Raw genomic sequence first — 16,020 nt, forward strand, 5'->3', positions numbered from 1 at the left:
CATGGCAATGAGGAGTGGGAATGAGCTCAGCTCTGCCCCCCGACTGACCGGCTCCGGGCAGGGACCCCCAGCCCCTGCTCCCTTCCCCTTCCCTTTCCCTTCCCTTCTTCCTTTCCTTCCCCTTCCCTTTCTCTGGTACTATACGAGTCCCATTTCAGGATTCAAAGCCATGATGAATCCAAGTATTTCCAGCTCAGGAATGTAATTAATTTCAAACCAGCTGACCTACACGGGGTGAGGACAGGGTGTTATCTGGGCTGCTCTTTGAACTACCCATGCTTGGAATGCTGCCCTTGGAGCTGATGCACCGGAAAAGTCCGGAGTTCTCCCAGCAGTGGGGCTGCCCTGGAGCTGACAAACGAGCAGTGTCCATCCCCACACCTCACAGGCTTCTGGCTGCCCATGCTGATCCCCCCCCTTCGGCATCACATCCACCTTCCCGAGGTCACTGCCGGCCCCTGTGGCTCTGTCTGGAAGTGCTTTCCCCGTGTGCCCTTGGGAAGCAGGGGCCTGTGCCCCGGGGCTGCTCTGAATGGGCCGGGCATAGCCTGGGCTGTGCTGCAGTAGCTGGGCAACACGGACACAAAAGCGACGCAGGAAGCGGCGGAGACCAGGAGTGCACCTCCTGCCCAGTGGAAAAATGAGAATTTATGATCCTTGGAAACATAAAACTGCTCACTGGAAAGCAGAAACCGAAAAGGGAGTACAATAGGCAAGGAGAATGCTGGCAATGTACTCAAAGTCCTTTTTTTCTCATTTAAATGAGCTCCTTCCACCATCCAGCAAGCTCTCTGTAGATGCTGCAGACCACTTCCCCAGCTACCACAGGCCTGCTGGGTTTCTGGGAGTCCCTGGAAGGGCAGCAAGGAAATGTGGCCCAGGTCTATCCCAAAGGATCCTTGGCTGACCTTGGCCAGGGGCAGTGAGGATGCTGCCCTGGCTGCAGCAGCTGGAGGCTGATCACGTCAGGGGGAGAAAGAGCTGCATTTTGTCCAGGTCTCCTTTGACACCTGAGGAATCCACCTTCAGGGCATTCTGATGAACATGGCAATACAGGCCTTCCTCTTCATCCCCCTTCTCCTCATTTCCAACAGATTTTATCCTTGAAGTCTCAGACAGCCCTTAAGAATAACTCAGTCTTTCCACCCTAAGGTGACATGGCAAAGGGCGTGGCAGGAGTTCAGACATTTCTCTGTGCCAGTCAAAAGGATGTGGAGGAAAAAGCAGAGTTACACCCACGGGGCTGAGTGGGGCTCCTGCAGGTGATGGGAGCTGATGGAAGCCCAGGGCTAGCAGTGGCTCTTTAATTAGTCTTTTCCACCTCTGAAAAACCACAGACTGTCCTGGAACAAAGCTTCTTCGCCTGCTCTTAAGAAAGGGTGGGACAAAAGCAGCCTTTTCATTGCCTCCTCCCTGTGGGAGAGATAGTGCAATACTGCTGAGCTCCATCCTGAGAGGCACAAGCAGCCTTACAGCCCAGCACAAGGTGACATCATCTGGCCTTTGGTGCCTCTCTGACAAAAGCCCCATTGTGTGTCTGTCACTTCCAGGAGCTCCCTGCTGTCCCCAGGTTTAATGGGGAGCTTTCCCACACACGGCCCTTCAGTTCTTGTCTTGCCAGGGCAGCCCAAGCCCAGCTCATGGAGAAGCTGGGTTTTATTTTCCTCCCTACCTCTATTCACTTTGCAGGAGGAAACAAATTACCTTTTCCATCTCCAGTGCCTTGGATGATTAATTAGCAGCAGTAATGAAGAAGTGTCTCGGGACCCCACCCCAACAGGAGCATGAAAATGTCCCTACCTGAAAAAGCTGCTAGGTTACTGCAGATAAAAAGTGCTAATTTCATTAGAAGCAGGTCAGATTTACCTGAAATAACCCTGAGAAGTGAAGCTGCAATAAACACTGCAATATCTTCAAGTAATTCCACAGTCCCCTACAAACATCTGTGTCACCCTGCAGAGAAGGGCCTGGTTTAGTGCATGTTTCATATCCTACTTGCCCTCCAGTCTGGTATGTAGGACAAGAGACAAGGTAGGAGGCTGGATTGCTTTAAACCTTGTCCTTCAAGGTTCACACAACAAAGCTCTGAAGAGCAGGAGCCAGGGCTCTGCAGCAAGCTCAGAGCTCCATGAAAAAGCCCCCGACCCCCTGCATGGCTGTGGGAAGGTAACAGAGTATTTTCTATGTCTGTTTCTCACTCAGAAAGCAAGGATATTCATTTTCTACTTCATTCATTCAGTTGTTCTGGTTACAGCCAGCCCCTGCCAAGTGACAGCTCCCCAGCACCTCGCTGGCAGGGCCAGCCCAGCAGACACTGCTCGTACAGACAGGAGCAGGAGGCAACTGAGGATTTCTGCTGCCTGCTCCAAAATTCCTGGTGCACTTTCAGTCCCTACCCACCCCTCTGCATGAGCCTGACAGGCCACGGCAGGGGAGATGCTCCTGGCTCACTTCCTGCTACTCAGGTTGGGCTGTGCAGAGAGGGAAAAGAGGAGCTGGTGTGCTCAGAAGCAGGAGGGGGAAATGAGGCAGGGGTGATTAGCAAGGCTGCTTTGCTCTGTCTCTGCAAGTTGGTGTTTATTGCTTGTTTGGAGAGGGAATAAAAGGCCAATGTTGTTCTTCTGCGGCTTTTCAGAGGTGTGTTTGTGATGCTGCTCTTCAGGAGAGCAGAGCATTGCTCAGAGCAGTTTGTGGCCATGGGAGCCAGGCAGGGCCTGTCACTGCAGAGTGTGGGGCAGGGGCTTAATGAGGGTCCTGGCAGGGACTCACTGGCACAGCACAGAGATGGGGAGAAAACCTAATCCCACTGCCATGTTCAGGCTCTGGCTAAGGCAGGCACTGGGATTTTAGGCCTCTAAATAATGCAAGACTTTGTGTTTATGTAAGGATGCTATTTTAGTGCAGGTAGTCCAAGGGAAGGGGGATGGCAATCCAGAGGGAAAGGCAGCCAGAGCAGGCTGGGAGCCACACCCTGAGTTCAGGGGTGGAGAGAGAATGTCAGTGCTCCTGAGACCTGGGGCAGGCACAGGAGGTTCAGAGGAAGAGGCAGAGAAGTGCCCACGTGTTCAGATAACCAAGTGAAGCCAGCCCTGGCTCCCAACAGCCCCAGGTGTCACCTGCTGGGGTTCTCCATTTTCATCCCTGTGCTGCTCTGCAGCCTCCTCCTGAAAGCCTTGGTGACTCCAGGGAGCTCAGCATGTCCTCCCAGGGTGGATACCTATCCAAAGGAGAAGGAGCAATCTGGTTTGCTGTTGAGAATCTGGAGAAGCTACATCTGTATGACTAACCCCTACTCTGTGTAAATGCTGCAGGGAGGGAACATCTCCTGGCTTCCACACTTGCTATCACACCCCATGTGCATCTTGGGTGCTTCCTCCAGCTCTGTGTCTTGCCATTTCTCCTAGCCACCTACTAGGGAAATTAGCATTTCCTTTGCATATCCACAGCAGAGTCAGGAAGCTGGACTTGGCACCTTTATCTTTGAGCAAGCAGAATCCAAGCTAGAAGGAGGACTTGATCTCCATTTGCATTCAGAACCAGCACTTGATCACAAACTAGAGCAGAATGACAATGGGGGATGCTGAGTGTGCTGCTGGGTGCAGACCAGGCTTCAGCACTCCTCTGCTAGGTGCAATCCATCTTTGTTCTCCTGCAGGGCTGAGCTCTTTGTTAGCTCAAGCCCTGGGTGCAGCTGAACCTTTCCACAGCTCAGTGCCATGAACAGCCTTGCTGTGTGCTGGTTTGAGACACTCAGGGACAGAAATAATCTGCTTTATTGCCAGGCAAGGAGACTTTTTCTCTGTAGCTGTTAATTCTATCGATCTCCAGCAGTTCCACTTGAGCAAACATTTCTTACAAAAGCCCAGTGACTTATAGCTGACCTCCAGGTGTGCACTGAAAGGATGAGCATTACCCAGATGTGCAGCCCTGAGCAGAGCCAGGCACAGCACAGCTCCCACACTGCTTCCCTCCAAGTGGGCCTGGCTTAGAAATTACTGAGTGCTCATAAAACTGCAGCTCCTAAATTTAAAGGGAAGTCTCTGGGTTCTCCTCAAATTGTCCATGAAACTTCACTCCAATTTGGAAACAAGACTGCTACTGTAAGAGAAAGAGAATTCAAGTCTAATTGTGTCATTTCCAAAACTCCAGAATATTAAGCAGTTCAAGGACTCTATTAGCCTCAGGGGAGCTACTGAGATTAGTGAATCATGATGACAGAAAAGCCTGGGTTTAGAAATGGAAATTATGGAAAAAGAGGGTTTTATGCTCTCAGTATTTATTGTCACTGAGGTCTTGTCACCAAAGCTGTACCAGAACATCACGGGCTCCTCTCTCCCTGCAGTGCTGTTCCTGTGTCCCTGGGCTTGCAGTGGTGTCAGCAGGAGGTGTGAAGTGTGGACATCAATGCATCCTGCACTGCTCACACACAGGTCAGTGATTAACCCCAGACAGAGTCCCTGCCCCAGCCCACAGCTCCTGCCACCAGCTGGGAACCAGGAACAAGCAGGAGATCAGCAGTGCCCTGGGGGCAACAGCATGAAAATGGGAAATGTGCCTGGGATGGAAGTTTGTGCCCTGGAATCATTAACAGAGGAGCACAGGCTGCAGCAGGACTGAGCAGGTCCATGGTGCTGGGGGATCACTGACCCTTGAGTGCTCCATGAGCCACCTGTGGCTCTGCAGCAGGAAAAGGACACTCAACAGGTGGCAGCTGGCATTTGAGCCTGAAGGGGACCTGTGTGCCTTACACCCTCCTGAGGCAGCTGTGACTGCCTCTTCCTCCACCACACTGCACCTGGCCTGAACATGTCCCTCTGCTCTTCTTCATCTGACAAAAATAATCTGATTTTTAGGAAGAAAAGCCTGGAGCTCAGAGGGTTTGGTGGGATTCCAGGGAGTACACTGGACCTGGCTGTGCAGGGAACAGGGTGGTTTGGGGCCCTGGCCTGGGATGCTCCTTCAATGCACAGGGCCACATCCTGCCCTCCAGCACAGCTACCCAGGCAGGATCTCTGCAGCAGCCCGGACAGAAGGATGGAGGAAGTGGGAAGTGACTCAGGTGTCCTGAAAGCTGTCAGGCAGCTGCCAATTAGTCCAAATAACCCATCTGGTCCAGGGAAAAGACATTTAAATAATGTCTAATCACTGCTGCAGGAAAGAAAGAAAACCATTCCATAATGCCTTTAAAAAAATCCCTGCTCCCTCATCAAAGCATCCTTCCTTCCAGGGAGCCATTCAAGACTTTTATGCTTCAGATTTATCACACAGTTATTTGGCCAAAACATGAAGTAGCTTGTCAAAGTACAATGTGAAGTAGCATGGATTCTGTCTGTCCTCAGGCCTCATTCAGTACAGAGCAAAGGCAGATTGAAGAAAGCAAGCGTAGCACCAAGCTATTGTCAGCAAATCTTATTTTACTGGGCTGGATTTGGCTCTGTGGTCCCAGTCCCTCAGGGTCCCTCTCCTCAGAACACTGATCAGTGAAGTACAAAGGGCCCTTGCATGGGACAAAACCAAGGCAACCCCCACAGGGGCACCCACTGCTGTGCCCTGGCTGCCTCCTCCTGTGCCCAGCACAGACTCCACCTGAGAACCAGAGAGGCTCAGGCAAGGCATGAGGATTACCACTGTAGGCACAGGATGACTTTTTTTTTCAGGTTTTTCTCTGCACAGAGAGACTCTCGTGGGACAGATTTAAGTGTTTGTATCTTCATGGGTTATTTTGTTTTGTTCCTGGAACACATCACCCTGCTCTGGTGGAAATCCAGCCCTGCTGGATTGGCTGGACAGGGAGGGTCTCTGCTCCACGCCAGGGGCAGCCCCAGCTCTGTGCCCCTGCAGCTGTCACTCAGATTTAGGCAGCTCCTTGTTACCCAGCCAATCCAATGTGCTCTCTGCACTCTGGTTACAGTCTCAATTACATTTTTTCAGGCACCAACAAAGAAGCGGCTTTGAGTCGTGGCTGAGTGTTCTTCACCAGAATGTAATTTGAAAGCCATTATATTTCATCTCTGTAATACTCTACAACCAGAAACATAATTGGTGAAAAAGTCTCTTTATTTCAAACTAGATAAAAGCTTTGCAGAGATCTCATACGGTGATATTTTAGCTAGGGAAATTAAATGCTTCAGTAATATAATGATAATACTGTTAAAGCCACTTTATTTTACAATTAAAAGGTACCTGCTTCATTGCCAAGATTCAGCATCAGACAAAAAGCTCTGTCTTGTTCTATTTAGCACTAACATTTTAATTTAGCTTTTATCCACTTAAATGCTGCTTTTATTAGCCTTCAACTAAACTCCAATCCACCATGACTCTTATGCAAAACAGAATTAATGTGCCTGACTGGTTCCACCCCCTCACTGGAGAAGCCAGGGGGTTCTGAGGGCTCTGAGGAAGGCAGAAAGGTCACTGTTGCCTGGAGATGACACATTTCACTGCCTGATCCCTCCACCCATCTGTTACCAACTCTGCACCGTGCACTCTGAACAGGGTGGAGGAACTGAAGCATCTCAGTCACCAGCCACTCCTCAAAAACTGGGTCATGAAATGTGGCTACCAAAAATGCCCTCAGCTGCCTTCTGGCACAGTGGCCTGTGTTCACAGCTTGACCAGTCCCACTCGTTTCAGCTCAGAGGTTAAGTGACAGAAGGACACTAATTATTCTGTGGCAGGAAGTCCAGAGGTGATTTAGGGCTGGAGATGAGCAGGGTGGAAATCTGCAGGAGTTTCTAAGTCAGTGGGGCAGCTCCATTGTAGGGTGAGACCCCCCCAAGCAGTGAACAGAAGGTTGGATTCTTGTGTAATCTCAGAGGTGTTTTTTCCTCTCCTCCCACTCAAGACACACAGAGCACAGTCAGTTCTCCACCACATCACACAATGCTGCCTAGAAACACTGTGCACCGTGCCACTGCAGAAACAGCTCATTAAGAGCTTCTTCCCTTTGTTTTGAGATAATACAAACAGCAGAAAATGGGTAAAACAAGCTTGGGTTTGTCTGAGACAAGGCAGACTCAATTTTTCTAGAAAGCCAGCTTCCACATTTTAATTAGTCTTTTGTAAGGCCAGGAAAGCAGCTTGTGCATGGAGCACAGCAGAGCCTGTCCAGGTGACCAGAGAACACATGGAGAGGGGCCTAAGGAGCTGCACCTGCAGGGCCCACCCTCCTGGGGCCTCCTGGCAAGGAGCTCAGGGGGAGCTTGTCCCAGCTGGTGCTTTGGCTAAGTGGGGCTGCAGGGCAGACTGGGAACGGGGAGAGGCTGCAGAACTCAGCAGGGTGAGGAGCAGTGCCTGGGAGGCTGCAGCTCCTGCAGTCTCACACTGAAGCCACTTGCTTCGCCTGGAGAAATGGATTCTTGCCAGACATTCTGCCAGAGGGCTCAGCTCCTCCAGCATCCTGTGCTGCATGCACGTAAGACCCATAACATGTCTGTCATCCCTTAGGGTAAGGTGGCATCTCTGTCATGCTTTATCTTCCTAAAGAGCAGGAAACAGACTGGGGGAACCAAACCTGGGCCCATTTGCAGTGTGGAGCAGTAGAATGCTTTGCAGCTGAGCTGTGCATTGAATGGGGTGGTTTCAGGGCAGGCAGGAGCTTTCTGGCAAGGCTGAGAGACCCTCAGAGAACATGGTGGGACTCCTGCCTCCTGGGAAGCCCAGCCTGATCCCCATCCCTGTTCAGGAGACTCTGCTATAGATGCAACAAACAGGAAAACAAACTAATGAGGCATTAGGGCTAAACTTAGCTGCAATTAACATTTAATTACTATCCTGAAAACACTTGCTGTATTTTGCCAGGGCCTGGAAAGGTAAACCCAATTAGCTTAATCTTGTGTGGTAGGAACCTTGGACTGGTTGAGATGCCTGGTCTCATGGATGGGCCCTGAGAGTAACTGGTGTTTCTGGGCCTGGAGCTGAGCAGCCCTGTGGGCTGATCATGTACTGCCTGTGGAAAGCTGCAGGGCCTTTCTTAGACCTCTGTTTTGGAGAGGAGTCAGAACTGACACCAGACCTTCTGCAGAAGGTGCCAGAGCAAGTTTGTACATGCTTGTGTATATTGGTTTGGCTGCCACAGCTCCCTCCTGGAGGCCACAGGCTGTGTCCAACACTTAGCAGGGTAAACAACCCTTGCAAGGCTCTCCAGAGATGCAGGGAAGGTATCCTAGAAAGTGATGCTCTCTTGGAGCATTCTCTGGGGTGAATACAATGTCTTTGTCTTAGTGTGGGGGAGCAGGAGAAGAGATGCCTGTGTTTCACACTCTAACCTTGTCAGAACTGTCACTGTTTCTCCTGCATCCTCCTGTAAATGAAAGGAAGGTGCATGGGGTTCTGAGAACTAAAGAAAGGTCCACCCCAGCAGTCTGAGGCTGCTGAAATAATTTAAGATACTAGGCTTGTCTGTCACAGCCCAGGGCTATCATTAGCTGAGCTCTGGATGCTCTTCCAAAGAGGCTGAAAGGGAAAATCCTCCAGGAACGGCAGCAGAACCAACTCCCATCCAACAACAACAGCTCCTGGCGTGCAGCTACAGAGCTCTGTACCCCAGGGCAAGTGCTCCAGCAGTTTGCACTTCCATGTTTGAGTCTGTGCCTCAGCTACAGCTGACCAAACACCTTCATTACAGAGGGAGAGGCTGCAGAGTCTAATCAAGAAACCCAGCTGGGAGTTCAGCTTCTCTCTTTTTTCAGTTCTGATCACAACTCCAGCTCAGATTAACATGAAGCTGGCAGGAAAACACAGCTCTGAGCACAATAACCCAGGAAGGGCTTATAGGCAGAATATGTCAGAGGAATCCATGCAGCAGTTCCTAGGGAACTTCTGCCTGCCTGGGAAAACTGAGGGAACTGTGTTCTAGAACAATCTCATGGACAAGCCCATGAAACATCCCTACCTCTGAGACCTGTCACACAGTAATAAATTAAACTGAGAGGGCTGAAGGCAATCTTTCTGCCCTCTGCCATCTGCCCACCTGGTTCCTCTCCTTCTGTAGGAAGAGCAGATAAATCCCACCCATATTTGCTCCTGAACCACTGGAATTTACAGCCTGGCAGGGCTTTAAGTGCAAGGTGCTGTGTGAGCCAGCCCAGCTCTGGGGCTGGGAGCTCTGGAGTGCACAGGCAGGTTCCCTGCAGCTGTCCCTGCTGCCTCTACTTCACAAGTTTGTGCAGCAGGACTGTAACTTAGTCATCCTGATTTAAATTGCTGTCATGTCACACTTCAACACCACCAGTTGATACTTGGCAGTCAGTCTGAGTTACAGTGTGGCTGGATTGCACCTCCTCACTCAAGTACTGTGTGGAGAAACTGCAAAGTGCTGAGGCTCTGCTCAAAGAGGGATGCAGCAAGAATGATCAGGACAAGAGAGAGGCTGAAGTGAGAACCCAGTTCTCATTCCAAGGAGAGCTCAGGCATTTCTCATGTATCCTGCACTGAGATTTATAAATGCTTCTGTTTCTCTGGCACACTGGCCTCTGGGGAAAAGGCTTCTCAATTAAATTAAGCCCAAGAAATGTGGAGGTAACAGAAGACACATTACTCTGGATGCCTGCCTGTTTGCTCATCCTGGTGTTTGGGTAGGCACAGCACCAGCTGGCTGTTCCCTTATAGAATGATTAAATAATCCAACATCTGGCTCCTTTCTGAGTGTCAATACCTGCACAGGTCCAAGATAAACCTTCCAAACAAAATGAAATTTGTAGGCTTCAGAGATTCTTAAGTGCAGATTCCAGGAAAACTGATTTTGTGCCTTGAAGGTAGACAGAGTGTCTTGGGGAATTGCTAGCAGCAGGCTGTCTGTGGGGGTGACAGGCTTTGTCACTTACTCCTACTGTGTCCTGGTACAGCTCAGCACTCAAAATAGCAGCACTAGGCCTGCTCAGCTGGCTGTGAGGTGCTGGACTGAAGATAGAGGTGCTCTGGGAAGGGAACAGCTGACCTTCTCACCTGGTAAGTGCTGGCTCTGGGGAATGCATGCAGGACGTGTGGTGATGTTAACCCTGCACTCAAAGCCATCCATTCCCTGGCTACAATTTTCCAAGCAACCTCAGCAGCTTCAGGGAAGTGTTTTGTGTTTTACAAAACCCATCTTCACATTAGCTAGCGCTTGAATTGTGAGGAGGAAAGATCTTGATTTGTACATCAACTCCCTGGGGTGCTGAGAAGGCTCCAATACCTGCAGAGGGATCCACTCCAGCAGAAGGCAGCTCCACCAGAACGCTGGCAGAGCACAGGAGCTGCCAGACACCCAGACCTGGATGGCCTGGAGCTGCTCCCTGGGAGGTGGGGAACACCTGCCTGGGGTGCCTGGAGCTCTGAGATGAATTGGACTCTCCTGAGCAGGCCCTCGCTGTGCCTGTCAGGGAACAGTGTATTTATCCAAGCTGCAAACTCATTTCATCACCTCCCCTGCCAGGGCAAGAGGTAGAAGGATTAGCTTGAACTCTGATCATATAATAACAACATGGCAGCTGTAGGCAGCTAATAATCCACTGGGAGGATTAGCAAACTTAAAGTTGTCTAGCTCTGCATAATGGAAAGCTAAGAACAGCAGCTTCCCTGTTCTACCTCCTGCATTTGCATTCTCTCCAGTGGAAGCATAGAACATGATGAGACAAGGCTTTCCAGCCTGTTATGAAATGGGATCTAAAGTGTGACTAATGGAGTATTGCTGGCAATTCTACAAGCATCCATTCAGCCCAGGATAAGGATTGAAGCTTTACTAAGAGACTGCACCTTAAATACCTACTGCCAAAGAGCAGGCCACCATTTCAGCAGGCTGATGCTAAAACTTGTTATCTGAGGCTGTCTGGGAGTAACATCCTCAAGTCTGCAGGCACTGCTCTGCTTGCACATGGAGAATCCCACTGATCCAGAATCCTGGTACCATTCATGTGTGACTGGCAAAAGAGCCCAGTATAAAACCCAGCACAGGCCAAGGAGCAGACTCATCACCTGCTGCTGCTGCTCTCCTCAGGACCCTCACAGGATATTTGGAGTTCCTGCCTTGGGAAGCTTTTCCCCAAGGCAGTTTTGGCAATTGTATCAATTTACTGATGAGTAACCAGAGTAAGCAGCTCTGACACAGCCTGGAAAAGACAGCTGTGACTCCTCATCCTCCTCCCTGCTCGCTCTGGAGCAGCACAAGCAGTGAGTAAGAGCCCTCCTGAGCTGTGGGCCAGCTCCAACAGCACCAGGATGGCTCTCACTCCTCCCATGGCACAGGGAGTACAGGGAATGCTCTGCTGGGGCTTGTACTGCACAACTTTTCTCTTCTGCTCCAGTGGAGAATTCCAGTGGAACACTGGAGTGCAGAAAGGATGAAAGCTTCACCACAATGTGCCCCTGCCAACACTTGGCAGGGCTGTGGGACCTTACTCACTCTTGCACTGCAAGCAGGCACTGTCACTCACAATAACATAGGAACAAAATACTCATTTCCCCCAAGAGCTTCTTCCACTGTTTCCTCCCAGTTGTAACTGGTGCTGCTGAGAGTCCATGGGAAAAAACTCTAGTACAGCCAAGGCCTCTGCATGCAAATGAATGCTACATAAATAACCCCCATCTTCCCTCAGTTCCTAGGTTGGGTACTCTGTGCACCAGAATTCTCTTCAAAGACCTCCCAGTTCATTCTTTATGCTCTAATTAAGGATCAGTGCCAATTAACTATCTTCAATAGAGGAGCATCTTCCGCTCAGCAGCCAGGAAGTGTCTGAATAAGATCCTGCTGTACAATGAGCACATGAAAAGGGAAGCCCTCCCTTTTTGGAATGGGCTTCCAAGATTAAAAACTCAGTATAGATTACTGGATGCCTGCTTTAAAAATCCTGTGTGACAAGATTAAGTGACGGCACCCAGGAATGCAGAATGGGTTTTTCACATGTTTCTTGTGGTACTCAAGGATGCTATTGCACTGCCAAGGCTCTGAGCTAGGTACCACTGTGGCAATAGCAGGTGTGAAAACAGAATGTGACACTTTATTTTGAGTGATATTAAAATACTGTTTGCTTTTTCTTACAAGGGTGTCATAGATCAGCAGAAGTGCAGTGTCAAATCTGCTGATAAATATTGATTGAGATGAAAAATTGCCAATAATTATGCCAGCACCTAAACTGCCCTGGAAGTCCTCACCTATTGCTTTTACTTCCTACAGATATTCACCTGTTCCATAAATAACCAGGCAATTTAGACTGCTGCTGAACTGTGTTCTGAGCAAGAGCTGTGCTAATAGTCTGAGCAGGCAAAGGGAGGGGAATGTCATTTCTAAGCTTGGCTGGAGATGAATACATCAACTCCCCAGCCAGTTACAGGCTAAGTTTAAAAAACACTATTCTAAAGGAAAATTAGATGGTTAAACACTGTGGGGGAAGGGGGGGAAATAGGATAATCCCTTCAAAGCTTTAAATGGAAGATTCTCAAACTTGCCTCAGCTGATGTGAGACATATGAACAGCCTCAGAATTAAGACCCCTGCAAAATTTCAGCCAGACACAACAGCTGCACTGCCTTTTGGGGGAGATGCACTTGAACTGGTTATACACGAAGCAGATGTAAGCCACCCAACCCTGCTAATCACAGCTAAATCTGGGGACCATTCACAGGCTGCTCTGCAGAATAAAGGGGCAGAGCAGGAAGAGAGCAGCCTTGGTGATGAGAAACAGGAACTGCAGAACTGTACTGGAGCATGGGGAAAGCAGCAAATTATTCTAGGAGCAGCAGGATCCACAAAGTCTAGTCAGATGGGATTTACATCAATCACACCTGTCAGGGCACTGATATTTCAATATATAACATAATATATTTGGAACTGTCAAGGAACTCAAGTGCTTTGGTGAAGCACATTGTGTCCAGCTTATTTTTCACGCACACAAAATTCCAAACAGGCTAAATAAATCTCTTCTGTTCAGGGAGAAGCCCCATGGCTGCTCAGCACAGGAGAGGGGGTTACACTTGAGTTTTGATAACAGATCCCTTTGCAGAGAGCACAGGATGGGCCTATGCTAAAATGCCTTGAGAATTTCTGGAGAAGCTTGTTACAAACCTGACTGGGCTGACATTTGAGCTCCAGATAGGAAGGGCTGTGGAGGGAATGTGGAACAGTAGATTGCAACCAGGTCACTCTGGGGAGTGGAGGCTCTAACTCTGTGTGGGACTCACCCGGATCCTCCTCATGGCTGCCACGATCTCCACGCGGCTGTTGGGCCTGGGCACGTCCAAGCTCCCGATGTACTGAAAGACACAACGTGACATGGCTGGGCTGTAATGCACAACTTCACCTGTGGCCTTCTTCAGAACAGACAGCACTCCTCACTTATTTAGTCCCTCCTTGCTTGGACTCCTTTGAGCCAGGAGAGGATAGGAATATTTGCTGTGGATAATGTTATCAAGTTGGGGATTTCTGAGGTTGGGTGTGAGGCTCTGACCTCATTCAGGTTCTGGATTTGCCTTTACCAGTGCTCTGCAGGGCAATGTCTGCTGCTAATTGAGTCATGATCCTGTGTGTCCGAAAATGGGACTGTCTATCCTTTGCTCCTCTTTACTACACCTGCTCAAAACTGAAAGCACACAAGAGCTGTAAAGCTTCCAGGATGTGTAACAAACACCTTTCCTGGACCAGCTTTGTGATTCCAGCTCAAGTTTTCAGTCTGGACCATGCTAACTCTTGATAGTGCTGTCCCTGCTTGGTTGGACCAGCTCAGCTGTCTGCAGAAGCCTGGCAAACCCACCCAAATCTGTGTCCTACAACCCTGCTTAGGGGAGCTGCAGCCCTAACCCAACTGCTGGGGGTTGAGTGTCTGCATTCCAGTGTCTGTGCCAGTCCTAGCAGGGTCCCTTACTGGGGTCTGAGACGTGGCAGGGCAGCCCACTGCCCATGTTCCACAGGTTATCATGGAACACCCAGGGCCAGCTTCCTGCTGCTGGATTTCTCCATCCTGTGCTGCCTTTTCTCTCCCCTCGTGTGCCAAAGCAGAACCTGCTCGTGCACCCACTGGCAGGAGGCAGCAGCTGCTGCCCGGTGGCACTGGTGGTGGCACACAGCGGTGGCACCAGTGACAGCACACAGCAGTGGCACACGGTGGCAGCTCACGGTGACAGCACACGTGGCACGGCTGCACAGGAGTGCCCTGTGCTGCCAAGGGGAGGAGGCACAGAGCTGCCAGCTCAGCCTTGGCAATGAGGAAACGTGTGGTGTCCTGGACAGTCATGGGGAGCAAAGGCTGCTGATGCTGTGGCTCAGCTCTGAGGGAAGACTTGCTCGCCCAGGGCACGTTGGGGAGGACAGGGAGAATGTCACAGAGTGAGAGGCTGATGACAGCATGTGCTGGGAGTGGCCCTGGCAGCTGAGGGCAGCTGCTGCATTTGGTGCTGCTGGGGCCCAGTGGGGTCCATCAGCTCTCCCAGGGTAACACAGCCCATCTCTGCTGTTAGTGGTGGGGACTGAGAGCAGTTCACAGAGTTTAGTGACTCTCCCAGGAGCATTGGTTCATGAACTTGTCTGGTTTGTAGTGTGTGGTTACAAACTGTTGGTTTTTGGAAGTTGTTCCCTTGTGGAGAGGAAAAGGAGCAGCTAATCAGGAGGCCACTGCAAACATTGAGGGTGATATTATATATATGAACAGAGACAAAATAATTCCCCAGAACAGCCCCATAGGTATTGCTGTTACTGACAGTTCTGGATTTATTTCTCCACTGTACTGCTTGCAGATTGCAATGGGTTTTATCTTGTAAAATGTCTGCTTAAAAGGGCTTTCAGAGATGAGCTCTCCTGGCTCAGTCTTTAGTGCTCTTTCTCCTGCTTTGAAATAAACACCACAAGCAATCTGAAAGGTCATCTGGCTTTGCTACTGCTTCTGTAAATGCCTTTGCAAAATGGCATTTTTAAGAGCAGTTAAGTTCATCTATAGCCTTTGGTAAACCACAGGAGAACCAAGCTCAGAGCACGAGAGCTTGAGGGCAGCAGGGAGGAGAGCAGCAGAGCCAGGGCTTCCCTCTGGGCTGGTGGGGAGGGCAGAGCTGTACTGCTGTGATCTGTGGCCTCTTTGGTGTGCAGATCTCCTTCCCTGCTCTGCTGGCTGTCAGGACAGTCACTGATAATCCAGATGAGCTCCTTGCAGCTGGCTGGCCTTTTGTCAGCAGAGCTGCAGTGGGGAACAGGCCATGCTCCTAATGACAAATTAATTGGGGCAAGAGGACAGCTGGGACTGCTGAGCTAGAGGAGATTCTATCAAACTCCCTGCTCTGGTCTGGCTGCAGAGTTTGGGTACCTGTGCTCCCACACAGAGCCATGAAACTCATGAAACAGCACACAAAGCTCTGCCCAAACAAGCAGCTCCCAGAGCTGACCTCCTGAAGATTACAGGGGGAGGAAGGCAGTTTGGAATGCGGAGATTAGAGAGCCAGTGTGGTCAGTAAGATTGCCTGGTGCCAGACACCTGCAGCCAGCTGCAGCCTTGTCATTGTCAGCGTGGCAGCTGACTGATGTGCCCACAATGAGCAGCATAATTGGACGAGACAGACTGTAAAGCAGAACTGAGCAAGCATGTTACTAAGGTAATGCAAACCCCATCCCAGACCCACACATCCTAACAGGGTGTTATCCACTCGCCAGCTCTGGATGCTTGGAGCTGTCAATCTGAAAAGCCAGTTTCACTCAGTTAAAGGTACAGTTGCTTCCTATCTTTTAAAAATCAAATTAAGAATTTTTCTTCTCCTCAGCACAGTCTGCAGCACAGCAAATGCTAATTCAAATAGAGAAATCACAGATTAAATGTTTTCTTCCCTAAGGAAGATAAATTTTTTAAAAATACATGATTAGCTGACTATTCAGATTCATCCTGTATCCTGCTTAAATCTTACAGCTCTTTCAGCAGGAAAACCAAGAGGCACAAAATCCGTATTTCAAAGCTTTATTGGAATGTATATGCCCCTTCTTTCCAGCTCAGGAGACAGCAGGCGTGAATTCCATTTCTAATCTGTGTTAGGCCACCTGCAAAGAGGGGAAGGGAGCCTGTGAGTTGCTCCA

General features: G+C 49.9%; 1 protein-coding gene across 1 annotated transcript in view; it reads right to left on the bottom strand.

Moving 5' to 3' along the window:
- LOC103819109 (carboxyl-terminal PDZ ligand of neuronal nitric oxide synthase protein-like) overlaps positions 1–16,020 on the bottom strand; it is a 28,231-nt gene that overhangs the window by 11,255 nt on the left and 956 nt on the right. The window contains exon 2 of the mRNA XM_030232867.2: positions 13,155–13,226. Coding sequence (XP_030088727.2) covers positions 13,155–13,226 — 72 coding nt within the window. The remainder of the gene's footprint in view (positions 1–13,154; positions 13,227–16,020) is intronic.

Source organism: Serinus canaria, chromosome 17 (assembly GCF_022539315.1).
Source record: "Serinus canaria isolate serCan28SL12 chromosome 17, serCan2020, whole genome shotgun sequence".
Taxonomy (NCBI): domain Eukaryota; kingdom Metazoa; phylum Chordata; class Aves; order Passeriformes; family Fringillidae; genus Serinus; species Serinus canaria.